The 26,534-nt window shown below is 40.8% G+C and overlaps 1 protein-coding gene across 17 annotated transcripts in view; it reads left to right on the top strand.

The window, feature by feature from the left end:
• Positions 1 to 26,534, top strand: part of TENM2 (teneurin transmembrane protein 2) — a 1,157,254-nt gene that overhangs the window by 762,476 nt on the left and 368,244 nt on the right. For 3 of the 17 annotated variants that reach the window (XM_073231894.1, XM_073231907.1, XM_073231909.1), the window contains one exon: positions 93 to 10,668. The exons of 12 other annotated variants lie outside the window; for them this stretch is intronic. In XM_073231894.1, coding sequence (XP_073087995.1) covers positions 10,638 to 10,668 — 31 coding nt within the window. In that variant the 5' untranslated portion in view covers positions 93 to 10,637. The remainder of the gene's footprint in view (positions 1 to 92; positions 10,669 to 26,534) is intronic. 2 more of the 17 variants (XM_073231897.1, XM_073231912.1) reach the window with 1 other exon arrangement.

A 26,534-nucleotide genomic window follows, 5' to 3' on the forward strand; every position in this document is an offset into this window, starting at 1 on the left:
ATTGAACCGTTGGTGAAAAAGAATGTATTTTGGTTGAGCCATGTTTCAGCAGCTCCTAACAATGCCTGTGTTTTATTTACCTGCTGCTTTAGGTGTTACATCAAAACTTCTATTCAAGAGCCCCACATACTCCTCTGTGCTTACACAAATGATTTCCCAGAGCTGAGTTGTTGTTTTGGCTTGTTTTGTTTTCCCTGTCAATTTCACCAGCATAGATAAGGGGTAAGGTGGGAGAGATGAGTGCTAACTGAATTTCTTTAGTTAGAAGGATCTGTTTCAACAGTTTTCTAGCAAGCTTTCCATCCTTTGGGCAATAGCATGCCCATCTGTGAAATGGGCTCGAGATCTGATTAACAATGTTATACCTCTGTGCTCTGGAAGACTCTCTGTCATGGTTGCAAATACTTAAAGGAAAAAAATGTAATAGGGACTTAGCTAAGGGGTTGCCTGCAAGCTATTCTCTGTAGGCCTGAATGTAAAAATGTTTTAAGCACCCCAAAACTGTGTTGCCTGTTGGTTTTTATTTTTAAGTGCATTAGAAGAAAGTACATTTTAACAGCAGAGAGAAATGTAATACTTCTCATAAACAAAACTCAGTTTTTATAACCTCAGAAGTGACCTGAAGGAATGTGAGGAATTGATAGAAGGCTATGGTTCTCGGGTGCAAAGTCACGGCTTCATGTTTAATTTAACAAAACATTAAACATTTCATGTTTAATTTAATGAAACATTAGAGCACTAGGATTTGTCACCTTCATGACAGAATGTCAGGAGTGTGGGATAGTTTCAGAATATGTGTTCCTTCTGCAGAATTCACATGTGACACTGGAAATGTTTCACATCTGAAGACCTATACCGTTTTCCTAGGGGTCTTTTTCCCTCTGGTAAAAGAAGGAGAAGCAAGTAAAACAACAGAAACAACAGCACATTAGACATGCACCGCTAGTCTAGCTAATTTTAGGGGGGCTGTTAGCTGGCATGTAGGCAAATCTATTAACATTTAGCGTCAGCACGAATGCAATTGCATTTCCGCTTTTTGTGTTTCTGGCAAAATAAAAGCACACGAGCTTCAGGACAAGAAAAGAATGGACATTGGAACCATTTGTGAGGCAGTCAACTTTTTGTTAAACCTCTTTGGATTTTGTAATGAGCTGTTTAAGATTTAAGTAAATCTATCAGTTTGATAAAGATTATTACCAATGAGAAAAAAGGAAATCTGCCTTGCTTGCCAGATTTTTTTCTTCCTCTGGAAAATGTGGCTGTGGGGGAATAGGGTTACTTTGCCTTTGGCTTCTGATGGAAAATTTCCCTTTTTGTATTTCAAAGGGCTGAATGAAATACAGATATGCCCTACCTCTCAGTCTATATTTTACAGATTGTAGGGACTCTATTTTCATCTGATGCTTAAAAGGTTTAGCTCTTTTTGATGGAAAACAGGAATTTATGTGTGAGCAATGAAGGAGATTACCAATTTGTAAAACCTGTATATATACATATACATACACACACGTATTTATACATGCACATATATATACATATACTAATACTAAATATACAGGCTTACAACCCCTCCCCCCATTTCTGCCTCCATTCATTGAAATTATCTCCTGTACCGTTTCTGGAATGCTATATAAAACACTACATAGAATTATGCAATTGCAGTATTTTGTTTTGCCATGGCAGGAGTGTGAATACCTCTCCGTGTTATTACATACTCAGCCTGAACGTGCGGCTTCCTTGTGCACCCTGAAGTGGCTGAGACCAGATGCTTCAGAGAGAGATGTCATATTAATGTAATTCAGAGGAGCATATGGCAAGAGAAAAATCGTTACGACAGTTACTGACCTGAAGAGCAAGTCACTTTTTTAACCTTCAAAAAAAAAAAGTTTTAACCCCATCTTAAGTAGCAGCAGAAACTTACTTAGTCCTGAAGGATGCATTCTGGAATGGGGGTACAAAAGAGTGGCTGGACTTCTGGTGAGCCCTACTTCTTTTGGTGGGGTTAGGAAAGTGGGGAGACCCCAGCCAGCCCTGGTGGGAAGGATGGTGTACTCCCACTCAATCTCCACTCCCACTCAATCTCCACTCCCCAGGTGGCCTGCAGACTCTGCGCCTGGGGGGTGAGAGCTGAGAGCCAGCAGGGTGGGACCAGCTCACCCCCAGGCTTCTCCCCTTGCTGAGGAGCTCCCAGGAAAGTTCACTCTGGTTAGCTGCCCCTGGAGGCCAGAGGTGCCCTGCTGCCCTGCTGCACTGCCTGCTGCCTCTCTGACCACGGTCCTGACCCATGGGTGACTCAGAAGTGTCCGTGGCTGATGATGAACTCTCTTCACTTCAAAGGCCTATTCTGAGCCCCGTCCAGAAGGAAAACACATAGACAAGGGCCCCATTCTGGAGGGGCTGCTATCTGATGGGGAAGGCTGCTGAATGAAACACATGAGGCAGAGTCTTCAGTGCTCTGGGTGCCAAGGAGAGGAAGGCTTGCCTGGCAGCAGGTACCAAGTGTGTGCAGAGAAGAGGGCAGCTGGTCCTCAGAGAGCAGGTCATGAAAGGCTTCATGGAGACTATTGGTCAAGAGAGGTCTCCTGGAAGGCTGCCCTGGAAGATGTGGAGGTAGGGCCTTCCAGGCCCAGAAAATGGTAAATATTTGGAAGATCAGGTAACTTCAGGTACTGAGTATAGAAAGGCTGGTACACAGGACACAAAGATGGTGAAGGACTGTATGAGAAAAATGAGCAGAGCCCCCATGGTATGTGCCTTTCCATACCGTCCAGTCTGCAGCGCCATCTAAGAAGTCCAGCACGGCAGGCAGTCCATGGCAGGAAGCGTGGCCCAGGCTGGGCGCACCACAGCGACAGCTCGGGGTGCTATATGGGCTATGTTCTCCATGTCTGGTTTGACTTTTAAAACAATCTGTGCTGGCTGTCACTGTGTGGACCAGACAGTTAAACCCCAAGACCCCAGGCGGAGCCGGGGTGCTGCTGGCTTGCAACCTCTGCAGGTGGACACCAGGGCGCATGAGACGGGAGTCCATTCTCTGGCTAGCTTGCTTTAAATCTGAAAAAAAATTGGAGAAGAGCTTTGACAAACATAAAGAGCATGTTTGAAGACAAATTTTCTCCAAAATGATCCAACTTTCAAGTGCCCACACCTGAAAATCTGGTTGCAGGGGAAAGTCTTAAATATATATGTTTATGTTTACATCTGGATTTATATATTTATTTAATGATGAGCATGTTCAGCTTTCTTCATGTAGCCAAAGTTTCAGGAGGTGGAATCAGAAATGCAGATTGAAATGTCGACACTGTAGATACAGACACACACAATTAGCTTGTCATGGCTAATGAGTGCCTTTGTGCTTATCCCATGTGGTATGTGGTTTGGTTTTTTTTTTTGCTTTGCTTTTCATTTTTTCATTTTCTTGCCAGTAATTAAACCTTCTACCCAATGGTAATGGCAGAGAGGCCCCCACTTCTGTGAAAAAGCGGTAGTGTGTTCCATGGGCGCATCTTTTGAGAACACAGCATCCTACACCTTGACTCCTCTGCTGCCACTTGACTGCCTCTGGCTCCTGGCTGGGAAGTGCTACTGGTACCACATGGCCGGCTGTTGGCAGTGTACCCCACCCCAGGAGAGAAGGCTTGCTGGAAGGGTCCCATCCCTCCTCTGCCCTGCCACGACTCTGCCCTCTGGAACTCAGGGCTCCCATGTGAGCTGAGTGCCAGCGTGGTAGCGGCACCTGTGGTTGGGCCATGGCTTTGAGTAAGAGCTGTGCATTCAGCCCTTGTTGACATGATGGGGCCGGTCAGTGTCCAGATATATTTGTCTGAAGAGTGGCCAGTATTACCTCTCAACTCTGGGGGAATAATGCTAATGATGATTTTATTTTTTAGTTGTGGTCAAGGTATCAGCTCAAGCCCCAGTTCCACAAACTAGCCACAGCCTCTGTGCACTGCTGGGGCTCCTGTGCTCACGCCCACCTTCTCTCGCAGGCTCTGCTCCCGCAGCGCCCCAGTTCAAGGGTCTGTGCCTGCTCCTTTCTCTCCACTCCACACTGATCCAGTTGTGGAACTTGGTCCCCTGTCCTCGGAATGTGCAAAAAACCAAATCAAAAACCAGTAAACAGACAGGCAGGCACACAAAATCATCCACCCAAGACCTCTGTGCAAAGCACACTTTACTGAAAGTTTGGGCGAAAGGAAGAGTTCCATGTGCCAGCAATGGAAAAAGAACTTTAGAAGGAATATTTGACATCCCATGTCTTAAACTGTCCCTGGAGCTCAAGGAAGCAAAGTCAGTAAAGATCTATGCTCTTGAGGTTTCAGCTCTCCACCAAGTTCTTCTCTCTGGGTAGAAATTGACGTGTTTCCCCCCCATCTGTAGGTAGAGCGGGTCAGCATGTTCTGCCTTGGCCCCCAAGCCAGCGCCCTAGTCAGTACAGTGGCGAACGGAAGCCAGTCTGTTCTGGGCTTAGCCTTTCTCCCTAGCCTGACAGACTCTGCTACAAGAAGACAATCGTGTGAAATTTCATTTCCCCTCATATATAAATAATACCATTTCCCACCATCACCAACCATTAAGGCACCAAGAAAAGTTGTTTGGTTTCAAATAAGTTTTTCTTGACACATAATACTGTATTGTGTATTTCATTATGCTTTTCAGTGCCCTTCCCACATGGATGATTGATTGATTGACCACATGGTCAATTAGAGAGGCAGTGTGGCCAAAGGGCAGGTGCACAGACTCTGGTGTGCTCTGCTACTTACTAGCTGTGTGACTCTGAGCAAGTTGCTTAAGTTTCTCTGACCTCTCCATAAATGAGGGATTATCATAGCACCTCCCTGAGAGGCCTATTATGTAATTAAATGAGATAATGCATATGAAGGTGCTCATTTCAGAACTTCACACATACAGTTCTTATTTCCTTTGTCTATACTCTATTTCATTGGTTCATTTTCATTCAAATTTCATTATAGGATTTTTCCTTCTATTTCCAAAATAGTTTCAATTTAAGTTGTTAGGGTGCTGGAATTCTGGCATAAGCCAGTCACACCTCATGAAAACTGACACACAGTTGCAACCCTTGTCCATCCTCGGGACAGAAGGGGGCAGTCCCTCTGCCTTCCTCCAAGCCAGCTTTCGGCTAGTGCACATTCCTGGGCAGTACTGTCCTCAGTACTGCTATTTTAACCAGACAGCTAACAAACCTGAGGTGGTTCCAAATAACTGGCATTGGTAGAATATTTTTCCAAGCAGAGTGTTACTTAAAACATAAATATTCAAAAGTATCTCCTTCTCCTTCAGTGGCTCAAAATCCAGTCGTTCCTCCTTGGTTTGAGTCCTCAGAGGGTGGGACTGACAGGGGGCAAGGAACAATTATTGCAACTAAATTTTAATCAACAGTTTCAGTAACAATATTGAATTAAAAAGTTACTAGCTACAGGTTAGAGCATGGCTTAGCTCAAATAGGGGCAAATCAGTCATCCTGTGGTGATTAACATCTATTCAGAACAGAGAATGTATTATGGGTACTAAATTATCCTAGGAATTAATGGAATCTTTTTAAAGGGCTTAAAATATGTTAATAAATACAGTATTCCAGCACCTGCAGCTCAAGGAACCAAAGTCATTAAATTATATTTATTATTACAGGGATCTAGGTGGGGGGGAAAAACAGTTTAATGAGCATGAATGAAACAAGGGTTCTTTATTTAAAACTTCTTACCTAAAGAAAGTGTTCCTTTTGAGGAGCTATAGTATAGAATCAGTGAGTGAGAGAAGTATATGCAAAATAAATTAGGGACAATAATTTTCTAACCTTTGGGCAATGAACTTCAGGGTCCACTGAGGACACTGCAAACTCTCTACTCTCTTCCCATTGAACTTAACGTGGGATTCAGCTTCCCCCTCTCTGCCTGCCACTTCTTTAGCTTCAGCTTCCACCACTTTCACATTCATGCTCCACCCAAGAGCCATACCCTCCTTGCAGTTCCTCAAACATATGAAACTCTCTTCTACCTCAGGGCCTTAGAGCATGCCTTTACCACTGCATGACATTTATTTTGCAACAATTTATTAGTGCATTGCCAGGTTTTGTCCTAAACAAATTTTAAGTATTAGCTAATTTAATCCCTGCAGCAGCCTACTGGACTGGGTCCCATGATTATCTCCATTTTATAGACAGAGAAATGAGTCAGAGAAAGGTTAAGTGCTTGCCTTAGGCCCTGCTGACCTGAGGTCTCTTCACCACAAAGCTGTGCAGCCTCTTTGTGACTATCATCCCTCAGACCTCAGCCTAGATGTCCCTGGCACCTATATCTAAAGTTACTCCTCACCACCCCCATTCATCTCTTTCAAGATCCAGTTTCACCACTTAAAATGATTACATGTACTTGCATTTTAGTTGTCATTTCCCTTCTCTGGCACTACCATCCTGTCCATGAAGGCAGCAACTGTTTTTGCTTGATGCTGTATCCCCAACTCTATAAAAGTAACTGACATTTAACAAATACTGATGTGTATTTGTTTAATGGGTCCTCGAATTCACTGTTTGTTGTCTGTAGCCAGAGTAAATGATATTTTTCATTTGTCTTTTTTCAGATTTTCAGGAAGAGAGGGTAGCTCTCTTTCTGTGATTAAATACCTTCTAGACAATTGATATAAAAATGAAAGCTAGCATAATCATTTCTATATTAAATCTGGGTTCTGATACATGAAAGGTTGGAAATTGATGATCAGGTATGGCTCCTATTTGACAGGTAAAGGGTCAGAGAACCTGAACCAAGAAACCACTTGTTCTAGGCCGGGAGCTGGTCAGGACATGGCACAAGAGCAGACCCTGGCCCTCCTGGCTGCGGGCCAGTGTTGTTTCTGCCCATCTGCCTTGCTCGTTCGGCCACATAGGCTGATAGCATCGAGAGAAACCCATCAGAAACAGAAGAGCTTTCTCAGCCTGACGTTTGCTGTTACTAAGAACATGGTGCTTGGCAGGTCTGCAGCAGTAGATTGAAGCTCTCTTATTTTCTTAAATCTTGGGGTGTTTGAGGTGAAAATTAACTGTCTGCCTATCCTTGTGGTGGAATGCATTTGAAATGCTGTTTTCTGCTATGAAGTGAAAGAAGAAAAACAAACAAATACACATTTGGAATTAAAACTGGAAGTCCCAGAGCTACACATCATGCCTAGAGGGAGATGCCAACCTTAGAGAAATTGCCTCATTTTCCTGGTTTGCCAGCTTGGTAAGGATACAGTCTGGCTACTAAAATCCCCAGTACCATGATTCTCTACTCCTTAGGTGCCATGGCCCACATTATGAATCTGATTAAAAGTTTTGGGCTATATGCCCAGAGAAAAGGAATATGTACAAAAGTGAAACATTTTGCACATTATTTCAGGGAACTTATGAACACTCCATTTGTCCATTTCTCAGATCTCTAGAGGCCTATGGATTCCAGCTTAAGAAGCCCTAGTAGCACATAGCACATAATATTAGTTAACTAGAAAATCTAATATTTATTAAGTTCTTGTTATATATTAAACACTTGACTGATTATATATTTTTTCTTTATTTATATTCATATATTTAACTTCATCCTCAAGTATCACAACTGTTCCCATTTTACAGATGAGAAAACTGAGACTCAGAAAAGCTAAAGAAACTGGAAAGTATTGGAGCCTGGATTAGAACCCAGATGATCGGTTGCCCAAGCCACACAAAGGTGGGGGTATGGAAAGTTTACACAGAGTAGCCCTTCACCAGCTTGTATGTAATGCCATGATAAATCCCGTGGTAGAAAATAAAGGCTAATTAAGCAGGACAACTTCAGAGTGTCAGTGAAGCCTACAAAGGGCTAGGGACTCCCTACTCCTACGTCTTTCAGCTCCTCGTGGAGAAGTAATCAGAATGGTTTCAGGCCAGCTCCATCCAGGAATCACCTCCGTCCTCCTACCTATTGGAGGACTGGGATTTCTAGGGGCTTGACATCCTTAACCCACTTGGATGGAGCTGGCAGTCCTTATGTTTTTTAACAGCCTGTATTCATATTACTCTTACTTTGAGAATGTCTGTCATCAAATGGGCAGATGGGTCCTGCCTGTCTGAATGTGAAACCCTCTTGGGAATGTTCAGAACCAACTGGGTTGTCAACACACTTTATAAGAAGCTATTAGTGTGAGGTGTGTTCAATTATTTCTTGCTTTCCTCAAGAGAATAAACAGTGAACCCATCAGAAGTTGCTTGAGAATGTCCCTTTGACCAAAGGAAGAAGTCATTTTTACTTAGGCATGAGTCTTATTTAGCAAGATGGAACTAATAACTAATGGATTTGTATATCTCTAAGTGTTTACAAGGCTTTACCTAGGCATTTTATCTTTTTTAATTAGTGCTGGTCTAGGCCTCTGACTGGGCACTGAGATTAAAGAAGTGAATCAGATATAGCCTCTGGCCCCAAGGAGCTTACAGTCCAGGAAGAAGGCAGGAGGTGTAAACCCATCAGTGTAATGTGTGGTGGGATGTGACATAATGTGCAGACAGGAGCAGGTGGTTGGCTCATGTTCAAAAGTTTATGAGTGGCCACAGGGACAGACTTAGCGAAGCAGCTAAGAACAGTATATTCCCCAGAACAAGGATTCTCAGACCTGACTGGACGTCACAATCCCCCAGAGGGATGGTTAAGACACAAATTGTTGAGCGCCAGCCCACATTTCTATTTCAGTGGGTCTGGGATGGGTCTCAATCTGCATTTTTAACAAGTTCTCAAGACAGTGGTGATGCTGCTGGTCCATGGACCACACTGGGAGAACCATTTGTCTAGCCATGCCAGAGAAAAGATGATAGAGAAAATACTCATTGTTTTTAGTTTTTACTCCCTTTAATTTTAAAATACATCACTCCACCCTTTCTTTGTCTTGCTCTAATGTTGTGAGTTTCCTTATGACTGTGTGTCCTTGTTATTCTTTGAAATTGTAGCTCTGTTGTGTTCTGTAAGATCGCTTTCTTTTGTCTTTTTTTAAGTACCTGACTTTAGCCTCTCATAGGTAGGAACAGCAGGATACTATGAAAAATGACAGGCCACTTATATGAATTATGAGTTACATAAATTCTTAAGGATGTGAGTCTGTGGGTATGCATTTATTCTAAAGTCACTCTGTGGTCAGCACTGTTTCTCACAAAATACTCTGGACCTGTGAGAGGATAATTAAATGAACAAGGTAGTCAGATTTCAGATCTAGTTTTACATATCCTCAGGTCATTTCAGACACCATAGGGGCTAAATTATATTCCAAGGGGATCAGGAGAGAAGAGGACACCCGAGAAAGCCTAACACAGGGACAACACCGCAGCCTTTTCATAAACAAAATCACATTGTTGGCTACCTGCAATGGAAAATATGAACTCATGTCAGAAAACAATACCAAGTCCCTATTAATGATTCTCTTTTCCTTTATTCTTTTGGTCCATTGTGCACAGGAAATAAGAACCTTGTGGACAGAAAGATCATCATTTGTCAATCCTTTTGCAGCAATTTTCCCAGACAGTTCTTTCAGCTCTAAGTGCTTTTAAATATCTGTCAGTATCATCTAACAGCTTTCGTGGGATGGAAAAACAACGACAACTGTTTGCTGCATAAGAATGAGCCGAGTGGCTTTTGCCTTTCTGGACCACAGTGAACATGATGGTTCTGTCCATATGTGGATTTCCACTTGCAGCTGTGCAGTTATTGTTTGCACTTAGACCTTAAGTTGTCTGTAATTTTTATGTGTGTAGGAATGATGCCAATTGAGAGAGAGAATGAACCAAAAAATATATATATTTAGCGTCTCGGAGATGAGACGAGTCAATAAACAGCTTGATTACTAATTCATTCAGGAACAAAAATAATGGCTTTCTAAACGGAAACGACCAAATCCAATAACTAACTGTTTGTCAGGGCAGTAATAATGGTATTTGTATCCCTTTTAATTGGCTTTAACCTTTCCCTTCATGTGTGCAGTATTAAAAATTTAAAGAGGAAAGTATTTAGAGGCATAGATTTACAGCACTGCGTGGATTACATGCTTTTTAATGAGGTCAGGACAATAAACCATCTGAGCAGAACCTGCTGCCCAGTGATGAATTACTCCCCTCTACAATAGACAGACTACAGCGAGCGTGTGGGCACACCCACATGTTCACAGGCCCATCTGTGCAGACCAAGTGATTCTCGGCTTGGCTGTTGAGCTCACACAGGGTGTTCCCAGTTACAAGGAGTGTCAAGACATTTTCAAAATACAGCGCCATGACGTACCGTGTGGAAAGGCGAAAGCTGCAGTGTTTCTCTCAGATACTCATGTATGTCTGTTTAGTACAAGTATATATGCAAGGATGGGTGGATGGAAGGAAGGGAAGGAGGGAGAGAGAAAGAGAGGAGGAAAGAAAGAGAAGAAAGGGAGGGAGGGAGAAAACTATAGATGATTTGGAAGGCACACACAGCAGTGACTCATACTGACTTGTACAACCTTTCCTGATTCCATCATGTCTATCGCTTACAATTCTAGCTGATGAGCGTATTACCCCACAGATATCAGCAAATACTACAAATCAGACCTTTTTTTTTTCCTAGAAAGCCAATTGTTCAGCATTTATCAGCACACCACTGGACATGCAACAAACCATCCAGTTATATCTAGAAAGTAAGTTTACTGGGAGAAGGAGGGCTAGATGAAGAAAGAGGACTGGGAATGAGAAACAAGACATTTTTCCTCTTTATTTTATAAATAACTTTACTTGAAATTTTCATTAAGCATTTATTTTCTAATAAAGTCAACTCTGTTGCAAAATTAATCTACACATATCGTTAAAACTTTTTTTAAATACAGAAATGGAATTACTCACTTTTCCTTTGTAAATCAGATACAAAGCATTTATACAAGAAAAATAATTATTCAAATAGAATCAAATGCTCAAAAGGTGTAAAGCAGCTAGACACATATCCTTTGACGGTGAAAACTTCCAAATCAAAAGGAAAACAGAAACACATACAGCGTTAATGTAGATCAACCCAGAAGAGTGGAGTGTCTGCCGTCAGATCCCATCCCAACAAATTCTAGTGAAGAAAATCACACGGCACCTCCTAAACTCATCTCCTCGTGTTGATTGATTGACTCAACTCTTATCACTTCTTTAGCTAATCAGCAGCCTTGAGTTGGCAGTGGGAAACATTGCTAATGAAGAGAAAGACACTCCACTCCAGATTAGAGCTGCAGTGCCACTATAAATGCTCCATGCATGTGGGCCAGCCAGTCTGTCACCACTGAAGAAATGTTGACACTTCCTTTTTGCTCCTTGGAGATGCTGAGGGATCTAGTCAGCCTCAATAAGAGGCAGAGTAAAGAGGGTTCCTTGTTTCCCCCTCCTTTCCAGTCCCTTGTCATTTATCTCAGTTGTTCTGTCTCCAAGATAGCCACCAATTCCAGGTGATAGCCTACTTCTGACCTAATTGGTCTTATTTCCTAGAACTCTTACAAATGAAAGTCCCATTCCTAGAGGCTGATCCCTAACTGTTCATGAAAATAGATGTTTAATTTTACAAACATGTATTCATTCATTAACAAAGATGTCTATGTGCCGGGCACTGAGTTAGGTGTGGGGAGATGGTGGTGAACCCATCAGACAACGGCCTTGCTTTCAAGGAGCTGACCTTCCAGTAGGCAGAGACACAACACACACAACCAGGAAAACCAGAGTGTAATAAATATACCAGAGTGTAGGCAACATTTGAAAAATGGTGAAATAGAGGGGCTGTGATATAGAGCTATTTATGTATATTATGTATCAGTATTTATATCATTTCCTCTAGGCTGGCTGGAAGGGAGAACACTTTGAGGTGGTAAACTTTTAACTGAGATGTGAGTGACAGGAAGTAGATCATATTACAAAATGTTTGTCCTAAATGCTCTTAATGGAGATTTTTCTTCTCCCATGGAGGGTGCACCCATTTTTAAAACAGAAGTCCAATGGAAGATAGACTGGAGATTCTTTCTTTCTTTACTGGTAGCTATTTCAAAGTAATTACAAGCAGTCTCCCTGCCCATACCCTTAGGAAAGATACTCAACATTGGGATCATTTGTATATGTGCATCTGATTTCATCTTCTTAAATATCCCTAATTCCTGAAAGAAAAATAGGACATTCAGAAGTTGAGATCTCATAAACTATGACATCTCACAGTTGTGAGTGTCTATACAACTTCAACAGTGTATTGGAAAGGAATGTATGTAGACTTTGGATCAAGAAACGTCTGGGTTCATCTGCCAGCACTGCCACTTACTCAGTGTCATTCTGATGTGGAATAGCCCCTCTGGGAGCATGTGGTGCCCTCAGCTGGTAACATGAGGTAAAAGTGCCCACTTCATAGGTGAGGGTGCAAATCAAATATGGTCATGTCTATAAAGTACCTGGCTCAGAGTAGTCCAGCTCTTCCTTTTAGAGAAGTTTCTGGAAATCCTGCAACTCACCAGAGTAAGACTATTATTCCATAAAGCTCATTCTTGTCTTTTCTTCAGTCTTTCTGTTGGATGTAGAGCTTCAGATTGGGTCTTAAAGTAGCAAAGATTTTCCTGATTGGACAAGAAAATTGAGAATGCAGCTGTCATTCTTTCAGTACGATCCATCGTAGAAGACAAAAAAGGCCTCCTCAGTTGGTACTCAACTCTTGTCCTTTATTCCTTAACTTACTTAAGAGATACTGTATGTCCTTTGCCTACCCTCTTCTTTTCTCTTGTTTCTTTTAGTCCTTCTTGGTGTTCCCTGAAGCACCAGAAAACCAAAGCTTGGAACCAAGTGGTCAGAGTCCTTGAACCACATTGCATGTGTACTGCAAATTATATAGCCAACTGCATTGCCTGCAGATAGAATTGTAAGGACATGCATGAATGTTGACTATATTCCTAGGGGTAATGGAAGCTGCATATGAATATAAAAATCAAAAACTTTGCAAGAAAAATAAACAACACAGAAGCAGCAAGATAATGCTTTTATGTTTTCACCTTTAATTGACTAAAAACATCAATACAACATATTCCTTGGACAGTCTCTCCAACCTTCCTTCCTCCTTTTAATGGGAACAAGGAGGTGCTTGGGAGGAAGAATACTCACTGAATTGATGAAACAGTATTTGCCTCTGGGAAGTGCAAGTAGAGGGCTAGAAAGGGTGTCATATTTTATTAGAAACTCATTCACATTGTTTGATTTTGTTTGAAACCAGTCTGCACTACATTTTAAAATTAGAGTTCACCTTTTTAAAAACTGATGACAGAAAAGAAAGAGTTACTTTTCACACTGGATGGCTACGTTGTTTTTAAGTAAGTTTTATTAACAAGTGACAATTACTTTTTTATGATACATTTAAGATAGTGAATTATGAATGACTGAAAATCCCCTCCAGCCTAATTGAGAACCATTATGTCTGGTAATTGCCACTGATTTCTGCAAACAGTCATTTTTCTCTGGCCTATTAACATAATTTGAATTTTTAATTGCCCTTCATAACTGTCTGTTGGAGTTAACAAACAGCCCCATTCACCAAAAGGTTTCAGGCCAAGCCCTACCCCTAGAGAACTCACACTGGAAATATTTAAGACCACTTGAGGACACTAGTCGGACTTTGGGGGCTTTCAAATTGAGGTGTCAGCCACTGTGACAAATGTGACATCTTTTTAAAAACCACCCAGCTGTGGGATCATACCTTGTCAAACTTATGTAGCATTGAGCTTGCCCACTTTGTTTTGAAGCTACCTCACCAAAGAAAAGGAAGAATATGATTCTTTTAGCCATCTTAACCAAGAATTTCATCACAGTGCCTTATCTATTGCACTGTGGTAAGTGTGAACATTATGGAAAAAGAGAAGAACATGTCCTACTGTGTCCATTTCCTACAGGATTTGTGATATAAAAAACTCAGTAAAGTCAGAAAGTGGTAGGATTCCCAATAAAGATATATGTATATCTTAATGTATGTATAATTATATAAGCTATGAAAGTACTCTATGTTCATTTTTTTAATTGGGTAAATTCAGAAAAGAACAAAGAGAAAAATATGAAGAAGAAAACTGTATCCAACTAGTAGTATATTTGTGTAAGTGCCTTTATATGTATAATAGTGTTTATATTTTCTCACATGATTTTGTGTTCTTCTAAAATATTATTTTTAAGGACTGTATAGGACTCAATATATGGATTCACCATTGGTTATTTAAGCATTCCATTCCTGATGGATATTTACTTTCTCAGTTTTTACCTTAGTAAAAAAGTGATAGCCACATTGCTCATTTGTATACATTGCTGATTAGTAACTCAAGAGAATGTCCTAGAAGCTGAATGATTCAAGGGTGTATGTAAATGTGCAGTTGAATCACCCTCCAACAGTGGTCTCAATATACACTCTCCCGTCAGTACGTGAGAGTGCTGAGTTTCCCACACTTTTCCCAGCATTAGTGTTCACAGTTATTAAAATGTTGCTCTAGCTGCTCACTTAAAAAAAAGTAACATCCTATCATTTTTAAAACTTCCATTTATTTGATCAATGGTGAAGTCAAGCATCATTTTCATCTACTTATTAATGTGCATGGGTATGCATTTGAGAATTCCACGTTCCCCCTATCCTGGCCATTTTTTTCTGTTGGGGTATACATCTTTTTATTAGTGACACAGTCAATATTTTAAATTCTTTATGCTTTTTTAATTTCTGGAGGTAGCTCTGCCTCAAAGGTACTCAACTCTTGTCCTTTATTCCTTTATTTATTTAAGAGATACTCTCTGTCCTTCACCTACCCAAAGGTAGTCAGTGCAAAAAAACAACAGACTGTGGACTGGAACACACAACTACCCCCAAAGCTACCTAAAGAAGGGCTTGGTTTTTTTGCACTACCGTCACACTTTTAACACATTTGCAATAGGTGGGGGGAGATCACTCATCTCTCAGTGCAATATGTGAAACCATAATCAGAACTGCCCCCGACAGCCTCTAAGAATGTCTTCCGCCTCCCAGGATCCCTTGATTCCCATCTTGGTTCCCCTGAAAAAGTCCCCAGTGAAGCCATTTGGAACCTGCAGCTGGTTTAGTATTGAGTAAATAGGAAATATGCATACAAAATACAGACTGGAGCCACTCGTTTGAAATATTCAATCACAAGCCATTGTCTCCACACAAGTTCATGGTGTCTGACACAAAGCAATGTCCAATCAATATATGGATGAGGAGTCTGAAGCATAATGATTCAAGAGGAGCCGCAGAGATGGTCAGCAGCTCTAATGTGAATATTTGGTTACTGGACTCAAATCTGTTTCTGAAGTTGGGAGCTCCAGGGTCCACTTACGTACTTTTAAACAAGAGTTCCAGCTTAGATATTTATGGGATTCATTCCAGGCGGCTGATCTTCTGGTGTGGGAGGACGTCCAAAGCCGAGACATTTGTCCGAGCTTCAGAACTGTCAGTACTATTTGTATGAATGCGTTCAAAGTGGCCATGATTCTTCATAACTTTTCAGACTAGTTCAACAGGGACATCAAGGCAGGCCACTAAACTAATTCCTGTATGGACACTTCCAATGTTCTTATGACTCTGAGAGAGACATTTATTATAAAAATAGCAACAGTTAGTTATCATTCCTGACACATTCCATGCTTTCAAATTGAAACTTAACAATCTTATTACTCTTGTTTTTCTCACCTCCCCCAAGAAACTCCAGGAATGGCCCATTCTTTGCATACTTGGTTTCAAACTTGGTTTTCTCTGAGGCACTGAAAAATCCACTTTCTTTTTACCTTGACAGAGAGAAGGATCATTGTATCGGTTTAAAGTGACATTATGAATGTTTCAACCAGGGTTTCAACCACGAACTTGGGCGCTTTTTAAAGCTTAGTAACATGGAACTGCTTTGAGGAAGGGTAGTTTCCTTTGAGGACATTGAGAGACACTTTACGGCAGAGACCTCAAGATCTGGAGACAGAAACTGCGTGAACTCAGGGTTTGCCATTTTCTATAGAGAATGCTGTTGCAGTGGGTGTAAGGAAATAGGGTGTTGTTAGAATTAAATGCAATGTTGTAGTTACCCAGTGTATATACTCAGTCAGTGTTTCTGAGTATTATCATGATTATCACTAAAATTTGATAAGAAATATTTTATTCAAATCTGGGACATCTGTAGGTCATGTGTTTATCTCTACTTCTCAGTGATGTCTACATTCTGAGCTGATTCCTGCAAGCCCAGCCTTGCTTTTGTGTAGAAACAGAAAGGAAAAATATGGGAAGACTTAAAAGATGCCAGACGAATCTTTGCCCTGAAGCCAGCTGTTTATTCAGCTCATTCAACTAACAAATAATTTCACTGGTGATTTATTGTTTTCCTCAGTGAAATTTTCCTTCATACACCCATAATTAAAAAGGGTACAGAGCAGTAAATCGGTGAACCTGCCATAGAACATTTGTTAACATCGAAAACCAAGGCATGAGAGCTTTTAGGAAAGAAAAATGAAGAGGTTAGGTAGAATCTGAGATATGGAGTTGTTTAAGACTGACTTTCATTTTAAAAATGAAGGACTGTGTGTGTGCACAAGCACGCAAGCGTATGTGTGTTTAAAGAATTGAGACCAATATATAAAGTGAATGTAACACCATGTCCTCCAAAATGATGGCCTCATTTCAAGGAGTACGTGCAGTGTTTGTAGTTTATTTTAGAGAAAGAATACTTTTTTTAAATGACAGGAAAATTTTCCAAGATTCGGGAAGAAATTGAATTACCTAATTCACAAGATGCCTTTAATTAAGACAAATCCAACAAATACCTTTCCCATAAGGAAGAGCTAAAAGGAACAAGCTTTTGAATCTCGGAGCCTGATTGCAGAGAAAGTTTAACTTCAAGGAAGAGTTCAGAGCAGAAAAAGCAGTTTGGGCTCCGACTTTAATGCCAAGCTAAGGAACAGCTTTGGAATTCTACTCGGTAACATGATACATGGAGCTAATAATGATACTTTAAAAAATACTATGAAAGAGAAATGATGCGAGGAATTAAAGACTGTGTTTCTTCCACGCGGGTTCTGCTTTAAAGGAATGTTGCTCTGTGACAAACTGTATGCACATAAAAACGAGCTTGATTTTGCATCTATGCAAACTATGTTCCGCTCATCCTGGAGCACCTTACGTCTCCTCCCCTCCCTTCTCTCCCTACCCCCATGTTAGCTGAGAACCTGATAAATCAGCAAACCATGCAGAAGCCTCATTATGCCCCTAAGCAGTGCCTGGTCTCAGCTTGATAGAGACAGAGAGTAACAACAGATATAATCAGGAGACGATAAACACTAGAATAAAAGAAACATCAATAAAATATACCATGCACCATTAAGGGCCACCTCAAGATAAGATACTCAGCCTAGCAGTGAAGATCACAAGTGAAGTAATGTCAAAGAAGACTGTTTGGTCTATCAGACTATATCAGACTGGGATGAAAATCATGCCCGCCTAGAGAACTGTCAAGTTTTCCCAACCTTCATTTGAGGGGTAATTGTGCCAGTGACTCTGACTGCTGGGAGAGACTTCACCACATGTTTGTCTTTGCACAAAACACCCAATTTACTGGAGCAACCATGTGCCACCTACTCAGGCTGGTCATTCTTCATTTGAAGCACAGTTAACTTTTTAAAAATTTCATTCTCATTTTTGTACCTTTTTATTTTGATATAATTTCAATCACAGAAATAATGGAACAAACACCCTTGCATCCTTTAACAGAGACCAGTTGTGTATATTTGCCCCATTTGTCATTTGCTGTATCATTTCCCAGCACCCCCCACACACACAGCCATATTTTTTCTAAACCAATTAAAAGTAAGATGCTCCCACATCAAACCGATTTATGCCTGAAACTTCAGTGCACATTTCCTAAGAACAGAGACATTCTCATACATAACCACAGTATAATTACAAATTCATCATTGATAACTACCTATCCCCAATTCATATTCAAACATCATTAATTACCCCAAGAATGCCCTTTGTAGTTCTTTTCTCCAGTCCAGTATTCATTTCAGGATCACACATTGCATTTTGTTTTCATATCTTCAGTCTCCTTTAATCTAAAACAGTTCCTATGCCTTTCTTTGTCTGTTTTGGTTGTGACATTTTAAAACATTTATTGGTGTTTTATATATGCACACATATAAGGGCATATGTATCATAAACATACAGTCCAATGAATTCTCTACACCCATGTTACCAGCTCCAAAGCAAGAAATGGAACATAAACACAACACTCAGGAGCCTTCTGTAGCTGTTAACTTTTATTGTACATGTTGTGTAGCCAAAAGAAATGTAAATTCGTCTTGACCAAATTCAACTCTTTCATCCTAGACTCTTTCATGCTGTGGCTCTAAGTCATACTGCTCTGGTTGGCTGGGCTCAGGGACCACCCGGTGGGTAGCACGGGGCTGGGGCAGTGAGCTCTGCTCAGCCGGCATTCAGCTGGGCTGCATCCTCATGGGGCATTCCTAATTCCCCAGGCTGGTTTAGGCCCCCATTAAATGCCTCCTGCACAGCACTCATCTCAGTTTGTGACAATACTTGTATTTCTGAGATGCTTTCACTAGTGTCTAATACCCTGATCCAACTCTGGGCTCACACAACACACGACTTCACTGTCTTCCACCATTGTGTCCACACTATCTATTACACGTCAAGCGGAAGAGTGCATGCATTAATAGTGATTTCTGACCCAAGATGAAACAAAATCAGACTGTGGTCTAAGATTATAGGCTAACCCAACAAACACTGAAGCCCAGTGAAACTGCATTTGGTATAAAAGGATAGGCACTCTTCTTACTCTTGAGAATTTGAGGATGTTTTATTTGTTTGTTTAAGTTTAAATGGAAGAAATCACACTCTGAAAACACTGAATTCACTGAATTGTGACTTATATATACATAGTAGGCATTTAAAAAGCATCCATTTCTAATTAATCATGTTGAGAGCATAGCACTACTTTAGCAGTTACGCTGCCTGTTACTATTTTCAGGGAAGTCTATATTTGTCCAACCGTATTTCTTTCTTTGAGAGTCACATTTAGCCAGGCCTCATTTCAATGTGTATTCTTAACGTTTGTGGGGGTGGGAGTGCAAAGTTATATTTTACTAAGCAACCAGAGCAAGATTTATTCAAAAAAATAGAGATTATAGATGGATTGCAGGAAAAAGCAGATTTTGAAAACAAAACCTGTGAGCAGATTGTTTTCAAGGATTTCAATAGTCTCAGCTGCTGCTTCTCTTGTTTTCTTTCTTGCATTTAATGGTAATAATCATAATGGGTTATGCTTGACTCAGTAATGGTAGGAACTGTCACCGGAATGTCCTAGAACTCTCAACCACAGAGCGAACACTTGGAATTGCTTACCTCGGGTTATCAAGTTCTGATGATAGCTGTACTGTTTGAGCTGGGTGGTCCTGCCTCAAATTAGGCTGCCCACTGGTAGGCAAGATCATTAGGAGCTCTTTCTCATGGTCAGAGAGTCTCTGCTGGCTGAGAGAATCTTGAATAGTGAAGCTATGTGTCTGAGACATACATTCTCAATTCTCACCCCTTTCTCAATTTAGTTTTCTCAGTCTCTAGGTGGCTTATTGTTATGGCTTATAACTCAAGGGTGGCATTGTAGGAAAACTAGTTTTAAAAAAAAGTAGTATAAATGTAAATGTAAAAGATACAGCTCATTCTGTCTTTGAAACTGTTGGTGTGAAAAGAGCTCAACAGTGTTTCATTTAAACAAGGCCGGCCTCGACCTTGATTGACTTGCAGTAAATTGCCTGGTACAAGAGGCAAAAGGAAGCAGAGAGAAAACTGGCAATCAGCACCAAATGTTTCACATATTGATTGACAAGCACCAGAGATGTGCTAGAGTAAGATAAATTGGCCAACAGGGCCCATCTTGACAGCTCCTGAGATGGGAAAATTATTCTTGTTAATTTGCCACGGGAACCTTGTCATTTATGGAATGTGCACGTGAGTGCCTCCTAATTGTGTAAACAAAGTTCAGATTCCTGTGCAGCCTCATTCTGTTACTGAGTTTGGTAAATTTTTGGTCTGAATCTCCAGGAGGCATAGGTAAATAGCTTTGGGATTGGGAGAGAAGAAGGGAAGCAAGGCCCTTGGTTTAAGCAGGCATTTTCACCTGAAACACGGGAAATGACTTTGTAGACCTTTCCCATTTAACGACAGGTTTCAAACAAACCTTTGTGCCTAAGCTGTCCTCCATCCAAGATCCAGGATTCTCTGCTGGCCTAACAGGTCTACCTGGCTTTATCTCACCTCCAGATTGAGTTTGTAGTTTCCAGGTATGTAAAAGAGATTATTTCGAGATTTGAGAGTGGCCCCCAAAAAGTCCTTCTGAGATTTTGCTTATCTTCAACCCTTCAGTATTTTTATCTTCCGTGTTTGGTCTTCTCCTAAATCTCTCTCCAGCATCCTCTTCCTCCTCTTTGTCTCCTGCTCCCAGCTTTCTGAATTAGCAAATGTCATTTCTCAGCCCCTCCCTTTCAACCCTTTCTGTAAAATGAACTAAATATTGCACCAAGTAGTAGACAGACTGCCATAGAAATCCATCTGGATGTCAACTTTCAATCTTGTTTGCTACTTTTTGCACGAGGTAAAAATCAGTTTCTACTCTAAGGATGTCATTTAAATTAAGCTGTTGTTACAGAAATGGCTTGATTTTTTTCAAGTAGAAACCCTCACCGTCATTACTTCCCCCTCCCTCTCTTTCACTCTGAATTTTTCAGGCCATTAGTTCATTCTTGATTGGGCAGGAATGATATTTATTTTCATATAAAAGGGCTGTGTGAAAAATAACTCTTTAACTTCAAAGACGTGTTCTTAATCATACTCATTACCATTGCAGCCCAGAACAATGTATCACTTTCCCCGCTAAGAGGACTCTCCAGACTCAAAAACATTCACGATTCCCATGTGACTTCGTACAGACCCCTGAATATTAAGCCATTCTGGTTTTCCACATGTCCTGTAGATGTCCAAAGCAGCCTGGCACGTGGAGTAAGACACAGAAGTGCTGGGGCCTCGGGTGAGCAGGTACCCTGCTGAAGGTGTTCCGTGTTATGCCTACAGAGAGGCATCGTGTTCTGCACATTGCAGAGATGCAGAGTCTGTGATTTCCAAACTGAACTGAGCACCTTGAAACTTTTCTGAAACGTTCTTGCCTGATAACTCATTTTTGTCTTCAAAACGGCCCTAGAAGGTAGGTAGGTACTGGGGATTCCATTTTTCCCACTTTTCACTGGAAAAAGAAGCACCAAAAATTCAGCTTAACTTATTAAATGGAGGTAGGGAGAAGGCCCCAGATGGCTAGTCCTGTCTGTTCCTCATGTGGCTGTTCGCGGGTTACTTTCCACCCCCTTGATGCCATGCGAGACCTCCTTCCAATCTCGTTCTTTCACCACCATCTACTTAGCAATGTCCGATTCTAAAATGTGAGCTCTCAAACTGTCATCAGCCCCCGCTTCCCGAGGAAGCTGACTCTACTTCTTCTGAGTGCCTATGCCACTCTCTTCAGATCCCACAAACAGCAGCTACCACACTGCAAACAGAGATGCCTATTTTCATGTTTGTATCCCTCGCACAAGTATGAATTCCTTAGAACACAGGCCATGCCTGCTTCCACGTACTCCCTCCTATTGTGCACAGCTCCTGCTTGCAGTCAGCCCTCAGGGAAGGCGGCCGCATGAATGTGAAACATTGGCGTACACCCAGGACAGTCCAGCAGCTGAGGAATGGGTTAGACCCACCATCCCTGCAAGCCACGTTTTTCTCCATCTTCATGTCTCCACAGTGCCTACCTGGTGAATCATTTGATTAGAAATTATCCTGAGTCAGAAAAGAGAGAAAGGGAAACTCTGGCCTGTCAGCAGCACTTAGATTGCTAGAAAACGTTCACTCGCAGGTAGTCTAAGAGTGTTGGGAGTCCTTTTTAGAATGCTCAGGTGTTGTGTATGTGATGCCAAGAATCTTTGAAAGGTTGAGAACACATGAAGCCACAGAGAAAAATTCTATAAATAACATTGAAAAGGTAATGCTAGGATATTTTGGGTCTCTTTGATAAAGAAATTAATGGCCCAGGACATGCTTATGAGCCACATTCCCAAGGGTAAGGTTCACTAGGGACCAATTTATTGGAAAAGAAAGCTCCCTTGTATTTTCTTGAAGTGGAATCTTTTGCTCCACATAAATGAACTTGATTTCTCCCTTTCTACCTCTGTGGGATCATGTTCCAAATCCCACATTAAATTGAGGCCAGTAGGGCAGAGTGTCAGGGACTCTTGTTTTCCGACTGGACCACAGAAATCACCTTATCCCATTTTTATCCACACATGAACTTTCTCTTTAGCATCCCTCTTAGGGCCATCTAATATCTGCTTGAATGCCTCCACCCATAGTGAACTCACTCCCACACAAAAAAACCGTTTCATTAGTCACCAGTCAGACCATTAGAAAAGCTGTCCTTCTATTCAGCTGGACTCCTTCTTATCCCCTCTATTCCTTGGCCCCTATTCTGCCCTCTGCAAACAAAGTAAGTGCCAGCCTCCCCATGCACACAGCAGATCCTGCCCAAGTATCCAGTTCCCCTCACTGAGCCATTTCCCTCAGACCTTCTGAGTCAAATTTACCCCCCAAACACTATCCTGCTGATTTTCTTACATCATCCGGTTTACAGATGCCCATCTTGAAATGTTACTGCATCTGTGATTATGTTCTATCTTAGAGTAGAATTTGCAGATGCATGATTTCTCTTGTTCAGAACCTTGACTTCTGCTAGTGGTTTGTTTGGGCCAACCACATCAATCAGTGGCTCCTAACAGAGCTTCTACAGATATAGAACTCCAGAGCTTTTTATATGTGTTTCTGATGAATCATAGTTTCCCATCTAGTACTTGCACAGGTCTTTTTTGTGTGTGTGTCTGTTTTCTTCTTTTATCCTAAATGCAGAACTTTATGGTCCCCCTCTTAGAGTTCAGTTTGGGTGATCAGATGTGACTGGATCTTCATTCTCTTGTCCAAAATGTAAGCTTTTAATTCTAGCACTGTGTTCTCTATAAATATGCTAAGCCCACTATTTGAATCCTTATCCAGTTTTTCGGTGAACTTACTGAGCATGCCCATATCATATCATGCCCATATCATGCCCTGTGGCATATCACTAGGAATGTGCAGAAGAATAAACTTTGGTGGATCACAAAACACAGTTGAATAGGTTACAAGTGCTGAATGGGCCATGAGAATTGCTTTAAAGCATTAAATAGTAAATGCATGATAATAGAGTCACCACAGATCTTATTCTTGGACCGAAAACTCAAGTGCCGATAAGGACGAGTTGGGTGATACAAATGAATGAAATACAAAGACAAATAAGAGGGAATGGTGAGGCCTGTGGTAAAGTGAAGAGTACATATTTCAAAGGTGTTAAAATTCAATTAAAGGGGAAAAAAATACACTTCTGGTCAAAAAAATAAATGTCTGTGTGCCAGATGAGACCAGTAGGCTGCCACTGGGCAGACTCTACTCTAGAGAACAGCATTAGACTCAAGAACTTGTGTATTTCTCCCATGCAGACAGCATTGTCCAGTTCTTAAAAATATTCTGGATAGTCACTAGCCACTAAAAATCTACTCTAAGCACATGTCCTTGGGTAGCTGTTAAGATATTAGTTGATTCACTCACTGGTGAATTTTTACCAGAGCTGGCAATGTCAGTGTTATTTCTAGATTCAACAAATCAACAATAAACAGAGATATGGACCCTCCACCAGTCCCCAAGGGCTGGCTTCTTTTCCCCTCCCCACCCCTATCCCCAACATTTAGCATGCAAGGAGTTAATAATAGCTCTGTAGTACTGGATTCAAGGATTTGTGTGACGTAGATGAAGTTTGGCACTAAAAATGCTAAATAATTACAACTCTGAATTTTCTCATGTTCATTCACCAAGGTGTGATCTTTCCCACCTAGTACTATCATTCTTGGAGTGCACAGATCACTAATTGTTTACCCTAATCCCAGGAGATGAAGTTCTCCAGGGAACCCAGCAGCAAAGAGCAAAGTCTTGAAACCTACTTATGAAGAAATGTGTCAGCCTTTGCGGAGATTTCCATTTCCCAACTTGGAAATTATGTTGATTGAAATAAGTGGAAGGTTAATTGGGAGTTGTTGATCAGTGTGATCATCTGCTAGGGGAAGGGTTGGGTAAGCTCTGTGAGAAAGAGCCAATTTGATCTTATTTTGTCCTATGACTCACGAATTCTGAGTCCTGGTATGAAGTTCTTTGTCCTAGATGAGAAGACATACTTGCTTAATGCTTGTGTGTATAGCCGTTGATTATTTTTAAATGATATAGAATTACATACATGTAGCCAGATTTATCCTAGTTATCAAAAAAATTAAGCAAGGATTTTTGCAGTGCCAAACACCACAGAAATATTTGATAAGGTGAGAAAACCTGTTAATCTATTTCCCTTCTAGATGTTATTCATCTTCTTGCTTAAGTTATACAAAGTTCCCCAGCGAGGCTTTTGATTGGCCTTGGATGTAACAATACCAGAACTGGAGGGGAGACATTTGACAATGGAGAGTAAAACTTTCTTGGGCTTAAGCTTTGATTGAGGATATTTCTGTGCTTATGGAAAGCAGCAGCAGAAAGGACTCTGTGGTCCAGACTTGCTTAGGTCTTGCTCCTGGGAAAGCTGGAGAGCTGGAGAATCCTGCAGCCCACTTGTGTGGGAGGGAGGTGACTTGGAAAAGAAGAAATAAAAATGCTGTATGCCTTTCTCCTCTCTTCATTTCTCCCATGGAAGAAACAGTTCAGGCAGTTATTGCGTCTTTCAGAAGTGTTTCTGTATTAGAGTTGTATCAGTTTATGCTGTCTTTATTGACCCTGTGATTTTTAAAAAATAAGGAGAATAGTAATGTTAGCTGTTTATTGCCTAATATTAATTGTCTGTACTGCACAGAATTTTCCCCAATCCATAATTTTCATCCCCCCATTACCATATCTTTGATACTCTTATTGGAGAACCAGAAGCCAGGGATGCTTGAAATGACATTTAAATTATTTGAGAAAGACTTCTAATTAAGCCATTGGGAAATGTATGTATCCATGTTAAACTTGTAAGTAGTTGATTTGCTTTTTTGATTTTTGTAGGATTTTGCAAGTTTAAACCACTCAAGTCAAAGGTAGAACTAATACAAACACAGTTGAACTTAATATATTATGTCAAGATTTACAGTGACAAATTACTGTTTTTCAGCTATGGAGATATCATTAAGCATATGCCAAGTAATCAGCACATGACTGTAATAGGTTCATGAAGGAAAGGCTTTTTCTAATCGTATTCAGTAGTGTTTTTCCCAAGACAGCAACAGCTTTTATAAAATGATGGTTATATCTCCTCATTATAGAATCTAATCTCCCCCAAAGACGTTTAGCAGCTGCAAAATGCTCGCATCTTTTAGTTGTAAATTGTTTTTTATTATTTATCCCTATTTAACTAGAGAAGAAATAGCCATAGATGATTTAACAAGATGAAAATTTAGTGATTTTAACATTTGACAGCAACCAATTGTTAGCCTAGGCATTGATCTCTTTACATCTGGGCTTAATGCTAATTGGTGCTTTTTTGCTTTTTTTTTTTTTTTCGCTTTCATGCCTTTACTGTATAAGCTGAGTATGAGTCTTTGAGGAAGCGAAAGTGCATGATCGGCTTTTTCATATTTCTCTTTTCCACGGAATTTGAACTTGTTGTATATTCTTCCTAGAATTTAGGAAATTTCAGAATTCAACAAAAAATACACAATGCACCCTGCCACAGGTCAAATTTTGATAGCAGGTGTTATGAGGCACTGGATTTGTTGCCCACAAAGTGGGTAGTCAGAAGATAGAAACCTCTGTTTGAGTGACGGGCATCATGATTTACTGGTGCACATCCCGTTGCAAATGATGTTCCACAGCGGGAGCACTCCAGAAAGTGATGGTGCTCTGTTTGAGACTGTTATGTGGAATTTAAAAATAAAATGGCACTAATGAGTTTTCCCATCACTCCGTTGGTAGAACTCTCAGGGGACAACCAACCAATTTAAATAAATAAGGTTCCGTAACCCTATGGGAGATTATAGCGGGTGAGACATTCATTTTAATCTAGGCCCCCATTTGAGAACAGGAAATTTCACTCACAACATACTTTTCAGTAGAAGGTTCCAACATGATTTTGTGGCAATGTTTCTTTTGTTGTTGTTTTAAGGAAAACGTTTGCCTTTCTTTATAGGAGTTGGCATATTTTCCTGGAAAGGTTTAAGCAGTTTCTTCACCATTAATACTGCATGGCTGTCTAGAATGGAGGGTCACTCAGAACCCATTAAAGCAACTGCTTCATTCCACAGACTATCACAATTTGCTTTTCATTTATTCCGTGCAGACTGAAGTTCTATATTTGTGGCCAGTTCCTATCTAAGCTTTAGATTT

The sequence above is a fragment of the Manis javanica genome, chromosome 1 (assembly GCF_040802235.1).
Source record: "Manis javanica isolate MJ-LG chromosome 1, MJ_LKY, whole genome shotgun sequence".
NCBI lineage: Eukaryota > Metazoa > Chordata > Mammalia > Pholidota > Manidae > Manis > Manis javanica.